This window comes from Salmo salar, chromosome ssa04 (genome assembly GCF_905237065.1).
Source record: "Salmo salar chromosome ssa04, Ssal_v3.1, whole genome shotgun sequence".
Taxonomy (NCBI): Eukaryota; Metazoa; Chordata; class Actinopteri; order Salmoniformes; family Salmonidae; genus Salmo; species Salmo salar.
The window spans coordinates 41,535,128-41,552,737 of NC_059445.1; the positions used below are offsets into that span (position 1 = coordinate 41,535,128).

The window sequence follows — 17,610 nt, forward strand, 5'->3', positions numbered from 1 at the left end:
GTTGTGGAGCGTTCCCTAACCCCCTGTGCTGTCCTGGTTCTCCAGCCCCTCTGCTGCGTGGATGTAGATCTGGGACACAGCATGGGGGTAGCCAGTGAATGCACTCCAACACCTCATCCTGGGCTTGTGTTCTGTTAGCTCTCTGAGAGACGAAGAGAGATCATCATATACCTTTAAAGTAATGCTAAAAACTGCATGGACAGCATACTAAAGTGTGTCATTACATCTAAATAGGGCTCTTAGCTATGCCACAGGTCTAGTTCCAGTACCTGCATCCTGAGTCTACATCAGTATAAACGCGCAGCATGAACTCTCCCAGAATCTCCGGTTTTAAGGTGGAGGGGATGATGATGTAGCGACCCTTGGGGAGCGTGACCCTCGTGAACACCGTGCGGGCGTTGATGTACTTTGACATTTGCACGTTCATCTGGGTGATAATGTTATGCATGCGGTACTTTCTGTTCAGTTCCACCTTAAATCAGAAGAAACCATTTCTCACCATGACTGTTCCCCAATGTTTGTTATTTCAGCTTGAACAGATTGAAACTCTAAATCATTGGTAACACTTCATTTTAAGGGGTCCTTATTACAGTGTGCTTACATATGTAATTACACTGTAACAAGTATTGCAGTTAATTATAATAATTCATAGTTACACTGTAGTAACAACATGTATCTGGTGGTAATTGCAGTCTGTGATTACAGGGGTGTAACAACGAATGCTTTTTACCATAGCATCCCAATGCACCATATTTCAGCCTGCACAAACCACATGATAAACAGTATTTTAAATTGTTAAATAATTTAATTGTGCATTTGACAATGGGTCAAGAACACACTTCTCCAGCTTACCAGTGACAATTGAAGGTGAGCATTTGCCCAATGTATGGCATCATGTCAAAATTGTGAACATAGTGCCCCATGGTGACGGTGGGGTTATGGTATGGGCTGGCATAAGCTACGGACAACGAACACAATTGCATTTTATCGATGGCAATTTGAATGCACAAGATCCTGAGGCCCATTCTCGTGCCGTTCATCTGCCACCATCACCTCATGTTTCAGCATGATAATGCACGGCCTCATGTCGCAATGATCTTTACACAATTCCTGGAAGCTGAAAATGTCTCAGTTCTTCCATGGCCTCCATACTCACCAGACATGTCACCCATTGAGCAAGTTTTGGATGCTCTCGATTGACGTGTACGACAGCGTGTTCCAGTTCCGGCCAATATCCAGAAACTTCGCACAGGCATTGAAGAGTGGGACAACATTCCACAGGCCACAATCAACAGCCTGATCAACTCTATGTGAAGGAGATGTGTCGCGCTGCATGAAGCAAATGGTGGTCACACCAGATACTGACTGGTTTTCTGATCCATGCACCTATCTTTTTTTAAGGTACTGTACCTGTGACCAACAGATGCATATCTGTATTCCCAGTTATGTGAAATCCATAGATTAGAGCCTAATGAATTTATTTCAATTGACTGATTTCCTTATATGAACTGTAACTCAGTAAAATATTTTTAATTGTTGCATGTTGCATTTATATTATTGTTCAGTGAAGTTACCATGTACCGAATAGACTTTCCATGCAATCTGTAAATTTTTGGGGGATTAGCTAGCACACCACCGAATTGTCTATTCTTGACTAACTAGCTAGCTAACTACCTAAAGCTGGCAAATATACTATGATCACTACTTGCTAGCTAACTAGATAGCTAACATTAGCTGGGCTCGATGGTCTTATCTTCCCTGAACCTTGTCCTCAGGGTAGTCGTACCCTAAGGGTATTACGTGAGACACACCCAGCATGTTAACGTTAGCTTGCTGGCGAACTACTTGTGTCGACACAAGCACTATTATTGCTAGCTAGATAACACAACAACTAGCTAGGTAGCTAACTAGGCCTAACTAGCTACAGTGCCTTCAGAAGGTATTCATACCCCTTGACTTATTCCACATTTTGTTGTGTTACAGCCTGATTTCAAAATGTATTAACCATCTACACACAATACCCCGTAATGACGAAGTAAAAACATGTTTTTAGAATTTTTTGCAAATGTATTGAAAATGAAATACAGAAATATCTCATTTACATAAGTATTCACAGCCTAGTCAATACTTGTAGACACAGCTGTGTTTCTTTCTGGTTAAATCTCCAAGAGCTTTCCACACCTGGATTAATGATTGTTGAGCATTGCTAGACAACCATTTTCAGGTCTTGCCATAGATTTTCAAGTAGTTTTAAGTCAAAACTGTAACTCCGCCACTCAGGAATAGTCACTGTCTTCTTGGTAAGCAACTCGTGTAGATTTGGCCTTGTGTTTTAGGTTATTGTCCTGCTGAAAGGTGAATTCATCTTCCAGAGTCTGGTGGAAAGCAGACTGAACTAGGTTTTCTTCTAGGATTTTGCCTGTGCTTAGCTCCATTCTGTTTCTTTTTTACCCTGAAAAACACTCCCCAGTCCTTAACGAATACAAGCATACTCATAACATGATGCAGCCACCACTATGCTTGAAAATGTGTTTTATTGGATTTGTCCCAAACGTAACACTTTGTATTCAGGACAAAAAGTGAATTGCTTTGCCACATTTTTTGCAGTATTACTTTAGTTCCTTGTTGCTAACAGAATGCATGTTTTTTTTACATTTTATTCTGTACAAGCTTCCTTCTTTTCACTTTGTCATTTAGGTTAGTATTGTGGAGTAACTACAATGTTATTGATCCATCCTCAGTTTTCTCCTATCACAGCCATTAAGCTCTGTAACTGTTTTAAAGTCACCGTTGGCCTGCTAGTGAAATCCCTGAGTGGTTTCCTTCCTCTCCGGCAACTGAGATAGGAAGGACACCTGTATCTTTGTAGTGACTGGGTGTATTGAAGACCATCCAAAGTGTAATTAATAACCTCGCCATGCTCAAAGTGATATTCAATGTTTGCTTAAAATGTTTTACCCATCTACCAATAGTTGCCCTTTGTAAAGCATTGGAAAACCTCCCTGTGGTTGAATCTGTGTTTGAAATTCACTGCTCGACTGAGGAACCTTACAGATAATTGTAGCAAATTTATAAAAATGAAAAAATGAAATATCACATTTACATAAGTATTCAGACCCTTTACTCAGTACTTTGTTGAAGCATCTTTGTCAGTGATTACATCCTTGAGTCTTCTTGGGTATGACGCTACAAGCTTGGAACACCTGTATTTGGGGAGTTTCTCCCATTCTTCTCTGCAGATCCTCTCAAGCTCTGTCAGGTTGGATGGGGAGTGTCACTGCACAGCTATTTTCATGTCTCCCCAGATTGGATTCAGGTCCGGTCTCTGGCTGCGCCACTCAAGGACAATCAGAGACTTGTCCCAAAGCCACTCCTGCGTTGTCTTGTCTGTGTGCTTAGGGTCGTTGTCCTGTTGGAAGGTGAACCTTCGCCCCAGTCTGAGGTCTGTACTTTGCTCCGTTCATCTTTCCCTCGATCATGACTAGTCTCTCCCAGTCCCTGCCGCTGAAAAACATCCCCACAGCATGATGCTGCCACCACCATGCTTCACCGTAGGGATGGTGCCAGGTTTCCTCCAGACGTGACGCTTGGCATTCAGGCCAAATAGTTCAAACTTTGTTTCATCAGACCAGATAATCTCATAGACTGAAAGTCCTTTAGGTGCCTTTTGGCAAACTTCAAACAGGCAGTCATGTACCTTTTACTGAGGAGTGGCTTCCGTCTAGCCACTCTACCATAAAGGCCTGATTGGTGGAGTGCTGCAGAGACGGTTGTCCTTCTGGAAGGCTCTCCCATCTGCACAAAGGAACTCTGGAGCTCTGTCAGAGCGACCATCGGGTTCTTGGTCACCTCCCAAGATTGCTCAGTTTGGCCGGGCGGCCAGGTCTAGGAAGAGTCTTGGTGGTTCCAAACTTCTTCCATTTAAGAATGATGGAGGCCACTGTGTTCTTGGGAACCTTCAATACTGCAGAAATGTTTTGGTACCCTTCTCCACTTCTGTGCCTCGAGATAATCCTGTCTCGGAGCTCTACGGACAATTCCTTCAACCTCATGGCTTGGTTTTTGCTCTGACATGCACTGTCAACTGTGGGACCTTATATAGACAGGTGTATGCCTTTCCAAATCATGTCCAATCACTTGAATTTACAACAGGTGGCCTCCAATCGAGTTGTAGAAACATCAAGGATGATCAATGGAAACAGGATGCACCTGAGCTCAATACTGAGTCTCATAGCAAAGGATCTGAATACTTATGTAAATAGGGTATTCCTGTTTTTTTTGTATAAATTTGCAAATGTTTTTAAAAACCTGTTTTCGCTTTGTCGTTATGGGGTATTTTGTGGAGCTTGATGAGAGAACATTTATTTAATACATTTTAGAATAAAGTTGTAATGCAACAAAACGTTGAAAAAGGTCTGAATACTTTCCGAATGCACTGTGAGTAGACATTAACTACAAGATAACTACAAGTAGCTAAATCCTGTGTAATGTACATGTACATGTACTCTGTGGTGTACTTTTGGGTTTAGCTTCTCACTTGAATGGAATTTGCGGATCAGGTTGTCATAATGGGTAATGTACACAGTAATTATAAGTACTTTGTTTATTATAATCTGGGACGACACCTGTATGGTAGACCCCAGTAAGTGAGGTTGACCTATATCTTATCTGTTTTAGTAAACTCAATCAAGTTACAATTAACTGCAGTACTTGTTACAGTGTAATTACACATGTAATTACACTGTAATAAGGACCCCTTAAAATGAAGTGTTACCAAATCGTTTCGTGATTACAGGTCTCGTTGGAAGTTCTTGTCCCAGACATGAACTGGCCAATGTGGCCATTATAGGTAATGTCTACCCATTATTGTAAACACCCACTGGCTGATTTGCTGTTTGTTCAATAGATAAAGAGAGAAAAGGGAAATTCCATTGATTTAGCCAAATTCTTGTACAGATGGGGAAGCCAAACATGTAGCACAGAGAACTTCTCCCCTAAAATAAACTGCAGTTGGACCAACGCCCCACGCTCCAGACATACACCCTGTCCTTTGGACAAACCCTCACTGAGCCAGTCTCTCACCCCAGTCCCACTGCAGTCAATCTAAGATTGTGTTAATATGAACTACCTTGAAGACGGCGAAGCCGAGGGTGAGGTTCTCTCCTTGGCCGATACGTCTGTGGATCTTCATGTCTCTCTGCTGTAGGGAGATCAGAACCTCGTCCACCTCCTTGGTAATGTCAAACAGGTACTGGGGGTTCTGTAGGAAGGTCTGTTTGTAGTTCATGCAGCCGCCACAGCGGTTGTGCAGGGGGTCTGAATGCTTGGTCCAACTCCCGAAATGCACCACTTCGTGCCATGTCTTGTGGATGGTGAGCAGAGAGGTGTTGATGAGATGACACACGTCTGCATCCGTGAAGTACTTACACCAGTCTGTAAACGCCATCCTATGGAGATGACACACAGAGAGAGACACACACAAATTAAGATTGGTAGATACCATAAAACTTCAATTAAACGCAGTCTCAAATAGCCGCATGTCCCTTTTGATAGCTGGGCACACATTTCAGCAAATGAACACCGGTTTCAAATAAACGCTGGGTCTAAATTAATTGTTTACTAGGTTTCCATGAATTATCATGATTTTTTTTTTTAGGTTTAAGGTTTATTTGTTACAATAAATAATTCAGTAATAAATCAAAATAATTATGGAAATCTTCTGTTTTTACACAGATTATCCATTATATTGACCAGATACTCAAGTGGCCGCTCTAACAACGAAAATAAATGTCTTCAAACATGGAAGGCAGTCAGGAGGAGTCAAGATCAGGTGGGAGCATTCTAGCCAATGAGAGAGCAGATACGTGTGTGAACAACTAATCTAACGTAGAAAGCCTAAAAGTAACACATGAAGCCTAAAAGTAACAAACTGTTGAGGGAAGTTTTGTTCTGCACTGTTCAACCAATCCAGTAAATGTGGAGGAGTTAAGACGGAGTGTCGCATTGTTAACGTTCCAAAGTGGAAGTCGGGTCACAGTCTCTCTTTCCATTTCACCTGAAAACCGGAACATCCGGTTGTTGGGGACTCGGCAGAGGCTCGTGAACAACAGGCACAACTCCAATATAAAGTGTTTTTTCTCAGAGTTGTCGGTATGTCACTTGTCCTACATATATCAGTACACTCGTAACAACCTAAGCATTACAAACAGTGTAGCTACTCCGCAAGGCAATCAAACAAGCTAAGCGTCAGTATAGAGACAAAGTAGAGTCGCAATTCTCAGACACAAGAGGTATGTGGCAGGGTCTGCAGTCAATCACAGACTACAAAAAGAAAACCAGCCCTGTCACGGACCCCAATGTCTTGCTCCCAGACAAACTAAACAGCTTCTTTGCTCGCTTTGAGGACCATACAGTGCCACCAACACGGCCCGCTACCTAAACCTGCGGGCTCTCCTTCACCGCAGCCAACGTGAGTAAAACATTTAAACGTCTTAACCCTCGCAAGGCTGCCGGTCCAGACGGCATCCCTAGCCGCGTCCTCAGAGCATGTGCAGACCAGCTGGCTGTTGTGTTTACGGACATATTCAATCAATCCCTATCCCAGTCTGCTGTTCCCACATGCTTCAAGAGGGCCACCATTGTTCATGTTCCCAAGAAAGCTAAGGTGACTGAGCTAAACAACTATTGCCCAATAGCACTCACTTCCGTCATCATGAAGTGCTTTGAGAGACTAGTCAAGGATCATATCACCTCCACCCTACCTGACACCCTAGACCCACTTCAATTTGCTTACCGCCCCAATAGGTCCACAGATGACGCAATCGCAATCACACTGCACACTGCCCTAACCCATCTGTACAAGAGGAATACCTATGTAAGAATGCTGTTCATCGACTACAGCTAAGCATTTAACACCATAGTACCCTCCAAACTCGTCATTAATCTCGAGACCCTGGGTCTCGACCCCGCCCTGTGCAACTGGGTCCTGGACTTTCTGACGGGACGCCCCCAGGTGGTGAGGGTAGGAAGCAACATCTCCACCCCGCTGATCCTCAACACTGGGGCCCCACAAGGGTGCGTTCTCATCCCTCTCCTGCACTCCCTGTTCACCCATGACTGCGTGGCCATGCACGCCTCCAACTCAATCATCAAGTTTGCAGACGACACTACGACGACGAGACAGCCTACTGGGAGGAGGTGAGGGCCCTCAGAGTGTGGTGTCAGGAAAATAACCTCACACTTAACGTCAACAAAACAAAGGAGATGATCGTGGACTTCAGGAAACAGTAGAGGGAGTACCCCCCCTATCCACATCGACGGGACAGTAGTGAAGGTGTAAAGTTTTAAGTTCCTCGGCGTACCCATCACAGACAAACTGAAATGGTCCACCCACAGACAGCGAGGTGAAGAAGGCGCAACAGCGCCTCTTCAACCTCAGGCTGAAGAAATTTGGCTTGTCACCAAAAACACTCACAAACTTTTACAGATGCACAATCGAGAGCATCCTGTCGGGCTGTATCACCGCCTGGTACGGCAACTGCTCCGCCCACAACCGTAAGGCTCTCCAGAGGGTAGTGAGGTCTGCACAACGCATCACCAGGGGCAAACTACCTGCCCTCCAGGACACCTACACCACCCGATGTCACAGGAATGCCAAAAAGATTATCAAGGCCAACAACCACCCGAGCCACTGCCTGTTCACCCCGCTATCATCCAGAAGGTGAGGTCAGTACAGGTGCATCAAAGCTGGGACCGAGAGACTGAAAAACAGCTTCTATCTCAAGGCCATCAGACTGTTAAACAGCCATCACTAACATTGAGTGGCTCCTGCCAACATACTGACTCAAATCTCTAGCCACTTTAATAATTAAAAATTGGATGTAATAAATGTATCACTAGTCACTTTAAACAATGCCACTTTATAGAATGTTTACATACCCTACATTACTCATCTCATATGTATATACTGTACTCTATACCATCTACTGCATCTTGCCTATACCGTTCGGCCATCGCTCATCCATATATTTCTATGTACATATTTTTATTCATTCCTTTACACTTGTGTGTAAAAGGTAGTTGTTGTGAAATTGTTAGATTACTTGTTAGATATTACTGCACAGTCGGAACTAGAAGGACAAGCATTTCGCAACACTCGCATTAACATCTGCTAACCATGTGTATGTGACCAATAAAATTTGATTTGATTACTTCTGTTTGATCAAATAAGCCACATGTAGCAAATAAGGCATACAAAAACAAGCACAAGAACAGTCAACAACTTTGGTAGTACAGACCCTTTGAAATCGGCCAATCGCCATCTAGTGACAAAAGTAAGAACTGACGAAAAATCACAGAGAATTATTATTAAGGAAAATATATATTTTTTTTAAGAAATAGAGCCATACTGAGACCAAAAAACTTGATACAGTGTATAAATGATAACACATTAGTGCAGGAAATGAAGAATTTTTATAAAATGCTGGAAGTGAATGCTGGTATTAAACAATTAACTATGGCAAATGAGAAAAATCTGTGTGATTTAAGGAAATAGACGCCTGGCTCAAATAGAAGCCTGTCTATAAAAAGTGCCTGTTGTGTTGATTAAAGCAAATAAACTCCCCGGGCTATTAATTGAAATTTTACGGTAGATAAACCACTATCTCATGCGCTGAACAGAAGAGATAATAGTCTTTAATTGTTTTGTTTACACTCACCAGAATTCCCCATCGTTTTCTACTGTGATGCCAAGCTTAGCCCTCTCCATGCTGCCAACCCTTTCCCATTCTGCTGAGCTGAAGTGAGGAGGGGGAGAGACAACAGGAAAGAGGGAGAATGAAATAATGAGTTGATGTGTCCACTTGGGCACTGAAGTGTGGAGAGGTTGAACAGCACATGAGCGGGGAGGATAAAGGCTCCATGTCCTCCACACCTGTCACTCCAGGCTCCGTTCCACTCAGTCTTTCCCCAGGGGTTTCTCATGCGGATCAGGGGGATGGTCTTGTTCTGGAAGTAGGCCATCAGACCGTGGCCTAACTGTACCTTCTTCACTGCAGTCACTGAGTAGGCATGGCCCTTCACTAGCCCACACGCCATCCAAGCCTCGATTTCAGAAGGAGATGCCTAAGAGAGTGACAAACACATTAGTCAGTCACTTCCCACTGGGCACACACTGGTTGAATAAATGTTGTTTCAGCATAATTTGTCAACGTATTGTGACATGGAATCAATGTGGAAAATACATTGGATTAAAAAAAAAGTCATCCAGCAGTACGGTTTTTAATCTAATTTCAACCAGGCTTGTAAACATTGAAATTAGGGTACAACTTCAACTTCACCTGACTAACAGGTTGTTACAACAATCTAATTTCAACATAATTATCAGAACTATGTATTAGTTAAAATTGGGTTGAAATGTCTATGTCCTATATATTGAGTGGTTGAAATGATGTTGAATTCTTATTTGATTAGACACATTTTATTTGCCCTTGTTTCAATGTCGGTAGTAAAATGATATGTTTGAAGCAACTTTATTGTTTCAAAGTCATGCTATCAACCTAAACAAAGAGGTATATTGAAATAAAATGTGAAGCCACAGTCCAACTATTTCTGCCTGAACAGCGACTCCTACTGGTATATGAGGGGTAATGCAGTTAAAGTGAGAACAAGTCCACTATTCAGATGCCTAATTCTATGTACACTGCTTAGCTTTGGAAACAATCTATGCTCATTTCATCTGAGCTATCATGTCAAGACATTTAGATATTGATCAGGTTCCATACACTGTAAAAAGAAATCTAGTTGTTTCAACTAAATATTATTAAGTAACTGGCTCCTCAGACTTTTCGGGTCAAAGTGTTATGTGAACTTAACATTTTTAGTTGGCCCAAACTTAGCTCCAACAAAATGCAGTCAACTTAAAATGACGTGTTTGCTCAAATTGTCTCATATGTTCATTCAACTAACAATTATTATTTGGGAATCTTACCTAAAAAAAGGCTGTGGAACTAGGTACACACACTGCGTTTAACATACAATGTTTTCAACTGACATAAAATGTTAAGTTCAGGTAACACTTTGACCAAAAAGTTTAGTAAACATAAAAAAGTCGGTGGAACCAGTTACTTAATAATATTTAGTTGAAACAACTAGATTTATTTTAAAATTTCTGTAAAAATAAATCTAGTTGTTTCAACTAAATATTATTAAGTAATTGGTTCCACAGACTTTTGTTTCCTCAACTTTTCGGTCAAAGTGTTACCCGAACTTAACATTTTTAGTTGGCCCAAACTTAGTTCCAACATGAGAAAACGTAGGCAAAAATTCAATCAATGTAAAATGACGTGTTTTCTCAAATTGCCTATTTATGTTCATTCAACTATAAATTATTATTTGGGCATCTTACCTAAAAAAAGGCTGTGGAACTAGGTACACACACTGCTTTTTCATTTTTGTGCTTCAACACTTGGACCGAAAAGTTGAGTAAAAAAAAAAAGGCTGTGGAACCAGTTACTTAATAATAATAATTAGTTTAAATAACTATATTTGTGGGTGTTTTTAATTTACTTACTCTGTACTCATTTGCGTAGACTACTTAAATAACATTGAATAGTTGAAAGTAACTCCTCTAACTTTTCTTACACAAGCTGTATGTGAAAGTAAATTCGGAGTGAGGTTGTGTTTACGTAGACTATATTGACATCTGATTTGCCCAACAAAGGACACCATTTTTTCAACGTGTAAATAGGTACACTGGCTTGCGAAAGTATTCACCACCCTTGGAATTTTTCCTATTTTGTTGCCTTACAACCTGGAATTAAAATTGATTGTTTGGGGGTTTGTATCATTTGATTTACACAACATTCCTACCACTTTGAAGATGCAAAATATTTTTTCTTGTGAAACAAACAAGAAAAAAAGAAAAAAAAGAAAACTTGAGCGTGCATAACTATTCACCCCCTCAAAGTCAATACTTTGTAGAGCCACCTTTTGCAGCAATTACAGCTGCACGTTTCTTGGGGTATGTCTCTATAAGCTTGGCACATTTAGCGACTGGGTTTTTTGCCCATTCTTCAAGGCAGAACTGCTCCAGCTCCTTCAAGTTGGATGGGTTCTGTTGGTGTACAGCAATCTTTAAGTCATACCACAGATTCTCAATTGGATTGAGGTCTGGGCTTTGACTAGGCCATTCCAAGACATTAAAATGTTTCCCCTTAAACCACTCGAGTGTTGCTTTAGCAGTATGCTTAGGGTCATTGTCCTGCTGGAAGGTGAACCTCCAGCCCAGTCTCAAATCTCAGGAAGACTGAAACAGGTTTCCCTCAAGAATTTCCCTGTATTTAGCGCCATCCATCATTCCTTCAATTCTGACCAGTTTCCCATTCCCTGCCCATTAAAAACATCCCCACAGCATGATGCTGCCATCACCATGCTTCACTGTGGGGATGGTGTTCTCGTGGTGATGAGAGGTGTTGGGTTTGTGCCAGACATAGCGTATTCCTTGATGGCCAAAAAGCTCAATTTTAGTCTCATCTGACCAGAGTACCTTCTTCCATAAGTTTGGGGAGTCTCCCACATGCCTTTTGGCGAACAGCAAATGTGTTTGCTTATTTTTTTCTTTAAGCAATGGCTTTTTTCTGGCCACTCTTCCATAAAGCCCAGCTCTGTGGAGTGTACGGCTTAAAGTGGTCATATGGACAGATACTCAAATCTCCACTGTGGAGCTTTGCAGCTCCTTCGGGGTTATCTTTGGTCTCTTTGTTGCCTCTCTAATTAATGCCCTCCTTGCCTGGTCCATGAGTTTTGGTGGGCGGCCCTCTGGCAGGTTTGTTGTAGTGCCATATTCTTTCAATTTTTTAATAATGGATTTAATGGTGCTCCGTGGGATGTTCAAAGTTCTGATATTTTTTTATAACCCAACCCTGATCTGTACTTCTCCACAACTTTGTCCCTGACCTGTTTGGAGAGCTCCTTGGTCTTCATGATGCCGCTTGCTTGGTGGTGCCCCTTGCTTAGTGGTGTTGTAGATTCTGGGGCCTTTCAGAACAGGTGTATATATACTGAGATCGTGTGACAGATCATGTGACACTTAGATTGCACACAGGTGGGCTTTTTTTTAACAAAATAGGAAAAACGTCAAGCGGGATGAATACTTTTGCAAGGCACTGTATACACTCATTCATCCATGGTTGATTGGAGCTTTGGAAGTTTAGAAGTAGTTACCATTAGCCCTATAAATAGAATGCCATATTCACAATATTAATAATCCACTTTTTCAGTTTAAGGCAATGTATTTAAGTTGAAGTTTTACCATAATTTCAATGTTTACAACGCTGGTTGAAATGAGAAACTGTACTGGTTGCTGACTTTTTTCAAATCCAATGTATTTTCCACGTTGATTCCACTGTCACTTTCTGACCAGTAAAGGGGTCATTTGTTATTGTAGTTTGGTCAGGACGTGGCAGGGGGGTATTTGTTTTATGTGGTTCGGGGTGTGTGTTTATGTAGAGGGGTGTTTGGTTTGAGTATTCCGGGGTTTTTGGGTTATGTTCTATGTGTCGTATTCTAGGTTCTATCTATGTTGTGTATTTCTTTGTGTTGGCCTGGTATGGCTCTCAATCAGGAACAGCTGTACATCGTTGTTGCTGATTGAGAGTCATACTTAGGTAGCCTGTTTTCACCTGTCCCTTTGTGGGAAGTTGTATTCGTGCACTGCTATGTTTAGCCTGCAGAACTGTTAGCTGTCGTTCGTGTTTTCATTTTTAGTTTTTTTTGTGTGGAGTTCGTAATAAAATAAATATGAGCATTCACGTACCCGCTGCATTTTGGTCCACTTCCTACGACGGCCGTTACATCCACATCACAATACGTTGAAACAACATTGATTTAATCAGTGTTTGCCCAGTGTGTTCTGTCCCTGTTAAAGTTACCTGTGACTATATACAGTGTGCTGACCAATTGAAAACAATCAATTGAGAAGATAGACCTTGATGGAGCAGCTGATGATTCCACCCCTGTCGTAGACTTTGAGCAAGTCCTCAAACAGGTTGTCCATTTTCTCCTGGTCTTTGTGGAAAACTTCAGCCTCCAAGTTAATGGCTTCTGTCACGGCTCCACTGAAATCAACAACCGCATCACCAGTGTTGCCCCCGTCCAGCGACTCATAGCAGCCAGAGAGCCTGGAGACAAGAGGAGAGAGAGAGGAGAGACAGAAGAGGATACAGAGAGGTCAGATGGGAAAAAAAGGGGATTTGAAAGGAGGTTTGAGTAGTGTTTAGAGTATACTGACTTAGCATAGGCTTTTTCAAGCAGGGCACTCCAGAACTCGCTGTTGACTTTGGAGTGGCAGTAGATGAGCTCTCTGTTGATGGTGGGCAGGCGGTCATCCACCACCACATCCACCCACTCCCCAAACACCCAGAACTGGAAGTGGAAGATACCAGCATAGTTCTCCGGGTGCTGAGAGTCCCACTCCTGCTCCTTCCAGTCGGGGATGACCTGTCAACACACAGGGCTTCACAGTGAACCACATGTCTAGTAAAATGTTAATAGTTTTAAACTTGGGTGGGAATATTGGCGAGTGCTTATTTTCCTAGCCAGGTTCATTTGAATATAAGGAAAATATTAATGTTGCTGAGGGATAGTAGGGTAATTTAAGAAGGAAAGATGACACTGTTTTCCATTCAATGACATTTAAAAAGCCCCTCAGGTGAATTCATCACATCAACTATGTTAATTAAACTGTGAGTCAGGTATCAACAGTATGGAATGACATAGATGCCCATCCACATACTTCACATACATTATGTATGTGTTCCTGATAAAATCATTTATATGTTTAAAAGATAATGATGAAGTAATTCTACCCTGAAACGTAACTAATTAGTAATTAGTTGTTTATGTAGCATGTATATGTCACGTCCTGACCAGTAAAGGGGTCATTTGTCATTGTAGTATGGTCAGGGCGTGGCAGGGGGTGTTGTTTTTGTGTGTTTTGGGGTTGGTTTATTTAGAGGGGATTTGTTCTAGTTGTCATTTTCTATGTTCGTTTTCTATGTGTGGCCGAGTATGGTTTCCAATCAGAGGCAGGTGTCTTTCGTTGTCTCTGATTGGAAGCCATACTTAGGCTGCCTTTTTTTCCTTTGGGTTTGTGGGTGGTTGTTTTCTGTATAGCCGTGTGCCTTACGGAACTGTTTGGTCGTTTGTTTATTTTGTTTGAGTGTTCTCTCTAAATAAAGTAAGAAGATGAGCACTATACCCGCTGTGCCTTGGTCTGTCCCTTACGACGCGTATGACAGTATAATGCATAATTAAAGTATTAAACATAAGTCCAACTAGGTTGCACTGGGAGGGAGATAAATGTGTGTATATGTGTGCCGAAGAAAAGACCGAGAACAATTAAAACTGTGTTTGGCTCGACCTGGCTAGAACTCTGAGAAACTTATGATAGGACAGGGAGTACTTCTCAAGGTTTCTCAAATCTCGGGGGAATGGAACGGACAGGGCTGGGTAGCGATACATAGTGGTGAGAACTCTGGAGAAGCACACAACTCACCTACTGTTCGTGTGTATGTATGTGCGTAGGATATCTACTGTTTGTGTGGATATATGTGCGTAGGTAGAAAGTGAACTATAAAATGTATGTCTTTGTATAATGAACTTCAGAGTACCCTCGTGAATAAACATTTTGACTATTGTAAGATGGGACTCTCGTCTGTTTCATTCAACCAGAATCTTACAAACTCTGGGTTGCAGACTGAGTAGATGAATTTAAGTTCATGAACATTGATAGCGAAATTCACATAACAGTTCCTTCCCAAACAGCACCATGTATATCCCCATAAGGGGACTAAAGGAAACTAATTCACACGGAAATACACATTACAGTCTTCTCTTGCAACACTCATCTCAGACTGTGACCAGACAGGAGGAAACCAAACTCACCTTCTGCCAGAGGTCTGGTTTCAGTGCCAAGCAGGAGCACGCCGCCACAAACCAGCAGTTACCCACAAGGCCCTGGTTCAGGTCATGGGAGCTGATGCCCTCCACAAACAGATGAGGCTCGTCGCTGATTTCCTGTACCAACGAGAGGATTTGGAAAATGCAAATACTTCTTAGAAATGTGCTCAGTGATTATGCTTGTAACAATATTTTTTATTTACCAAATACTTCTGGCTTTGAACATGTTTTCTTTTAAAATGAGTTGGAACTCTCTTGAGGTGTTGTACTTTTGTGATAAATAAGAAATGGTACTTTCTCTTCTTGTCACTTGAGCTCTTGAGCAACATGCCATATAAAGCACAGATAAGGGAATACATGAATTAATCAGGAATACTATAACTCTGTCCCCCACCACTGAACAGAATGGCAGTGATACAACCATCGATCATTTTTTTCAGTATTGGAAACACATGTTCTGTCATATACTATATATCTCACACACTACGTAAAGTACACACTTCGAGACCATTCCCATTAACACCCTCACCCCAATTTCACACCACAGTTTGTTGTCTGTCACCACCATGACCACTGTGGATATGACATTCACCATGACATACATCGCCAAGGCCAGCATTGTTGTTCCTTCTGGACAACTTTTAACACAATCCTCAGAGACAACTACTCAAAAGGAATTAACCATTGAAGTACTCCATCACAAAATATTGTATGAGCAAACAACACCTTCCACAATACCTTTATATGGCTAAATATAACACAGTCATACTGTTTGTACATCAACGCCAGAGGTCTTGTAAAAGTCTTGTAAAAGCCAGAACATATGAAAGTTCAATCATAAACATGACATTGGTTTCAATATTGCACCAGAGGAAGACCATGATCTGGTCCCAGACAGCAGTCTATAGCACTCTGATAAGCTTTAATTTGACAAACATCAAAAATCAACCTATAAATTGGTGTTTTAAGCAATAACATTTCCCCCAAAACTACGAGGAAAAACATGAGCAATACAAATTGTGACATTCTATTTCCTGTTTGGTGTTTTTGCATGCAGACAGTGCATGCAGACTCTGATTTTGGTATTAAATATAAAAGAATAAAGCACAAAGGTTTATTTTTCTCTTGGTCAAATCTGCTCACAGGTGACTGCTCAGGTGACTGCTCAGGTGAATCAAAAATCAAATAGAAAAGTTTAGAATGAGTCAAGCGCTCGGTTTAGTCGTCTCAGTCACTCACCCTTGGTCTCTTCCACTCCACGATACCAGGAGGTGGTTTCCTGTAAAACAGGGATGCGTTGGTAACTGGAAACTCTGGATCCTCAAACAGTTTCTTGTCCTCCAGACATTCCTTCTTCAGCTCCGAGTAATGCTGGTTCTTGTATGAAGTGGCCGTGGAGAACATGGTTCCGACGCTGCAATCTCCAAACTGCAAACTGACCACAGAAGAAGACGTCATGTTACTTTATAGGCAGACTATCTGGAGAGTCCTTGTCAGCTGAGGGTGTATCATTGTTCACCTTTGACTCTGGGTGTCTGGACAAGAGCTCAGCATACCGTACACTAATACACCCCATAAATCCCAGAGTAGCTCTTTCTTGGAAAATGTTGTAATGGCATTTTTCCTTTGAATCATCGTAGTTTGGATATAGTCTCCAAGGCAAACTCCCACAGGGCAAACAATTGGTCTCAGGATAAATACATCCAATACCCAATATGCTAATAACTATTGTGCATATTTTAATAAATGGAAGTAAAAACAGTCTTCTACAAACAAGATCTACGAACAAATACTCTACATCACTTTCAAAGTTATGGTCAACCATACAGTATTTTACTGTACTCTGACCATTGACTCAAAAACAGCGGTAACACTTTATTTTAAGGGTCCATAAAAAAACATTTATAAGGCATTTATAAACCATTTATAAGGCATTTACAGTTTGCTCACCCTTTATTAATCAATACTCCATAATGTTTAACAGTTAGTAAGCTAGTTTTTCACAAATGTATACATATTTCCTTAAATGTTTTGTGTTGTGTGCTTATTCTTTTACCAGGTACTGCTGGAATGTCTAGCAATTTCATGCACATCTTTGTGTGAGAAATTACAGTGGTAACTCAAAACATTTATAAAGTATGTAAAAAGCATAAATAGCGCTCACTTTAGATTAAGGGCTGAAAAGGTGCTTTAGTAATGATTAGTAAATGATTTATACATGTGGGAGTAATGATTAATAAATGGTAAATACTTTCTAAATGCCTTGTAAATTATTTATTATGGACCCTTAAAAATAAGTGTTACCAAAACAGCAAAAGGCTCAACTTTTACTGGTTTTGTGATGGAAACATCCCATGTGTGCCAGGTTTTTAAACGAAAAACATCTGTTCAAAACATCTTCTGTCCGTTGGGAATATTATGATTTTCTAACTCTTTGACTGGTACAGCGCACTTTACCCCATCACCCTGACCCCTGACCACAGAGGTCAAACTCTTTATAAACAAGATTAGATCTGATATTGTGACTGTCTGCCACTGCCGTCACGTCCTTTTGCTGTCTGCCATGAATAACACAGACACAAATAATTCCATTTTGTGGTCACCGGAGCGCAATCAAGCTCTAAACTCCCAGTGAGTTGTCGGTAATTACGT

At 41.4% G+C, this 17,610-nt stretch overlaps 1 protein-coding gene across 2 annotated transcripts in view; it reads right to left on the reverse strand.

Moving 5' to 3' along the window:
* Window positions 1–17,610, reverse strand: part of LOC106603107 (calpain-5) — a 38,449-nt gene that overhangs the window by 1,278 nt on the left and 19,561 nt on the right. For both annotated transcript variants that reach the window (XM_014196334.2, XM_045716939.1), the window contains exons 2-10: window positions 16,198–16,393; window positions 14,944–15,075; window positions 13,289–13,497; window positions 12,986–13,178; window positions 8,933–9,123; window positions 8,718–8,795; window positions 5,129–5,447; window positions 270–472; window positions 21–142 (exon numbers count right to left, since the gene is read on the reverse strand). In XM_014196334.2, coding sequence (XP_014051809.2) covers window positions 21–142; window positions 270–472; window positions 5,129–5,447; window positions 8,718–8,795; window positions 8,933–9,123; window positions 12,986–13,178; window positions 13,289–13,497; window positions 14,944–15,075; window positions 16,198–16,362 — 1,612 coding nt within the window. In that variant the 5' untranslated portion in view covers window positions 16,363–16,393. The remainder of the gene's footprint in view (window positions 1–20; window positions 143–269; window positions 473–5,128; window positions 5,448–8,717; window positions 8,796–8,932; window positions 9,124–12,985; window positions 13,179–13,288; window positions 13,498–14,943; window positions 15,076–16,197; window positions 16,394–17,610) is intronic.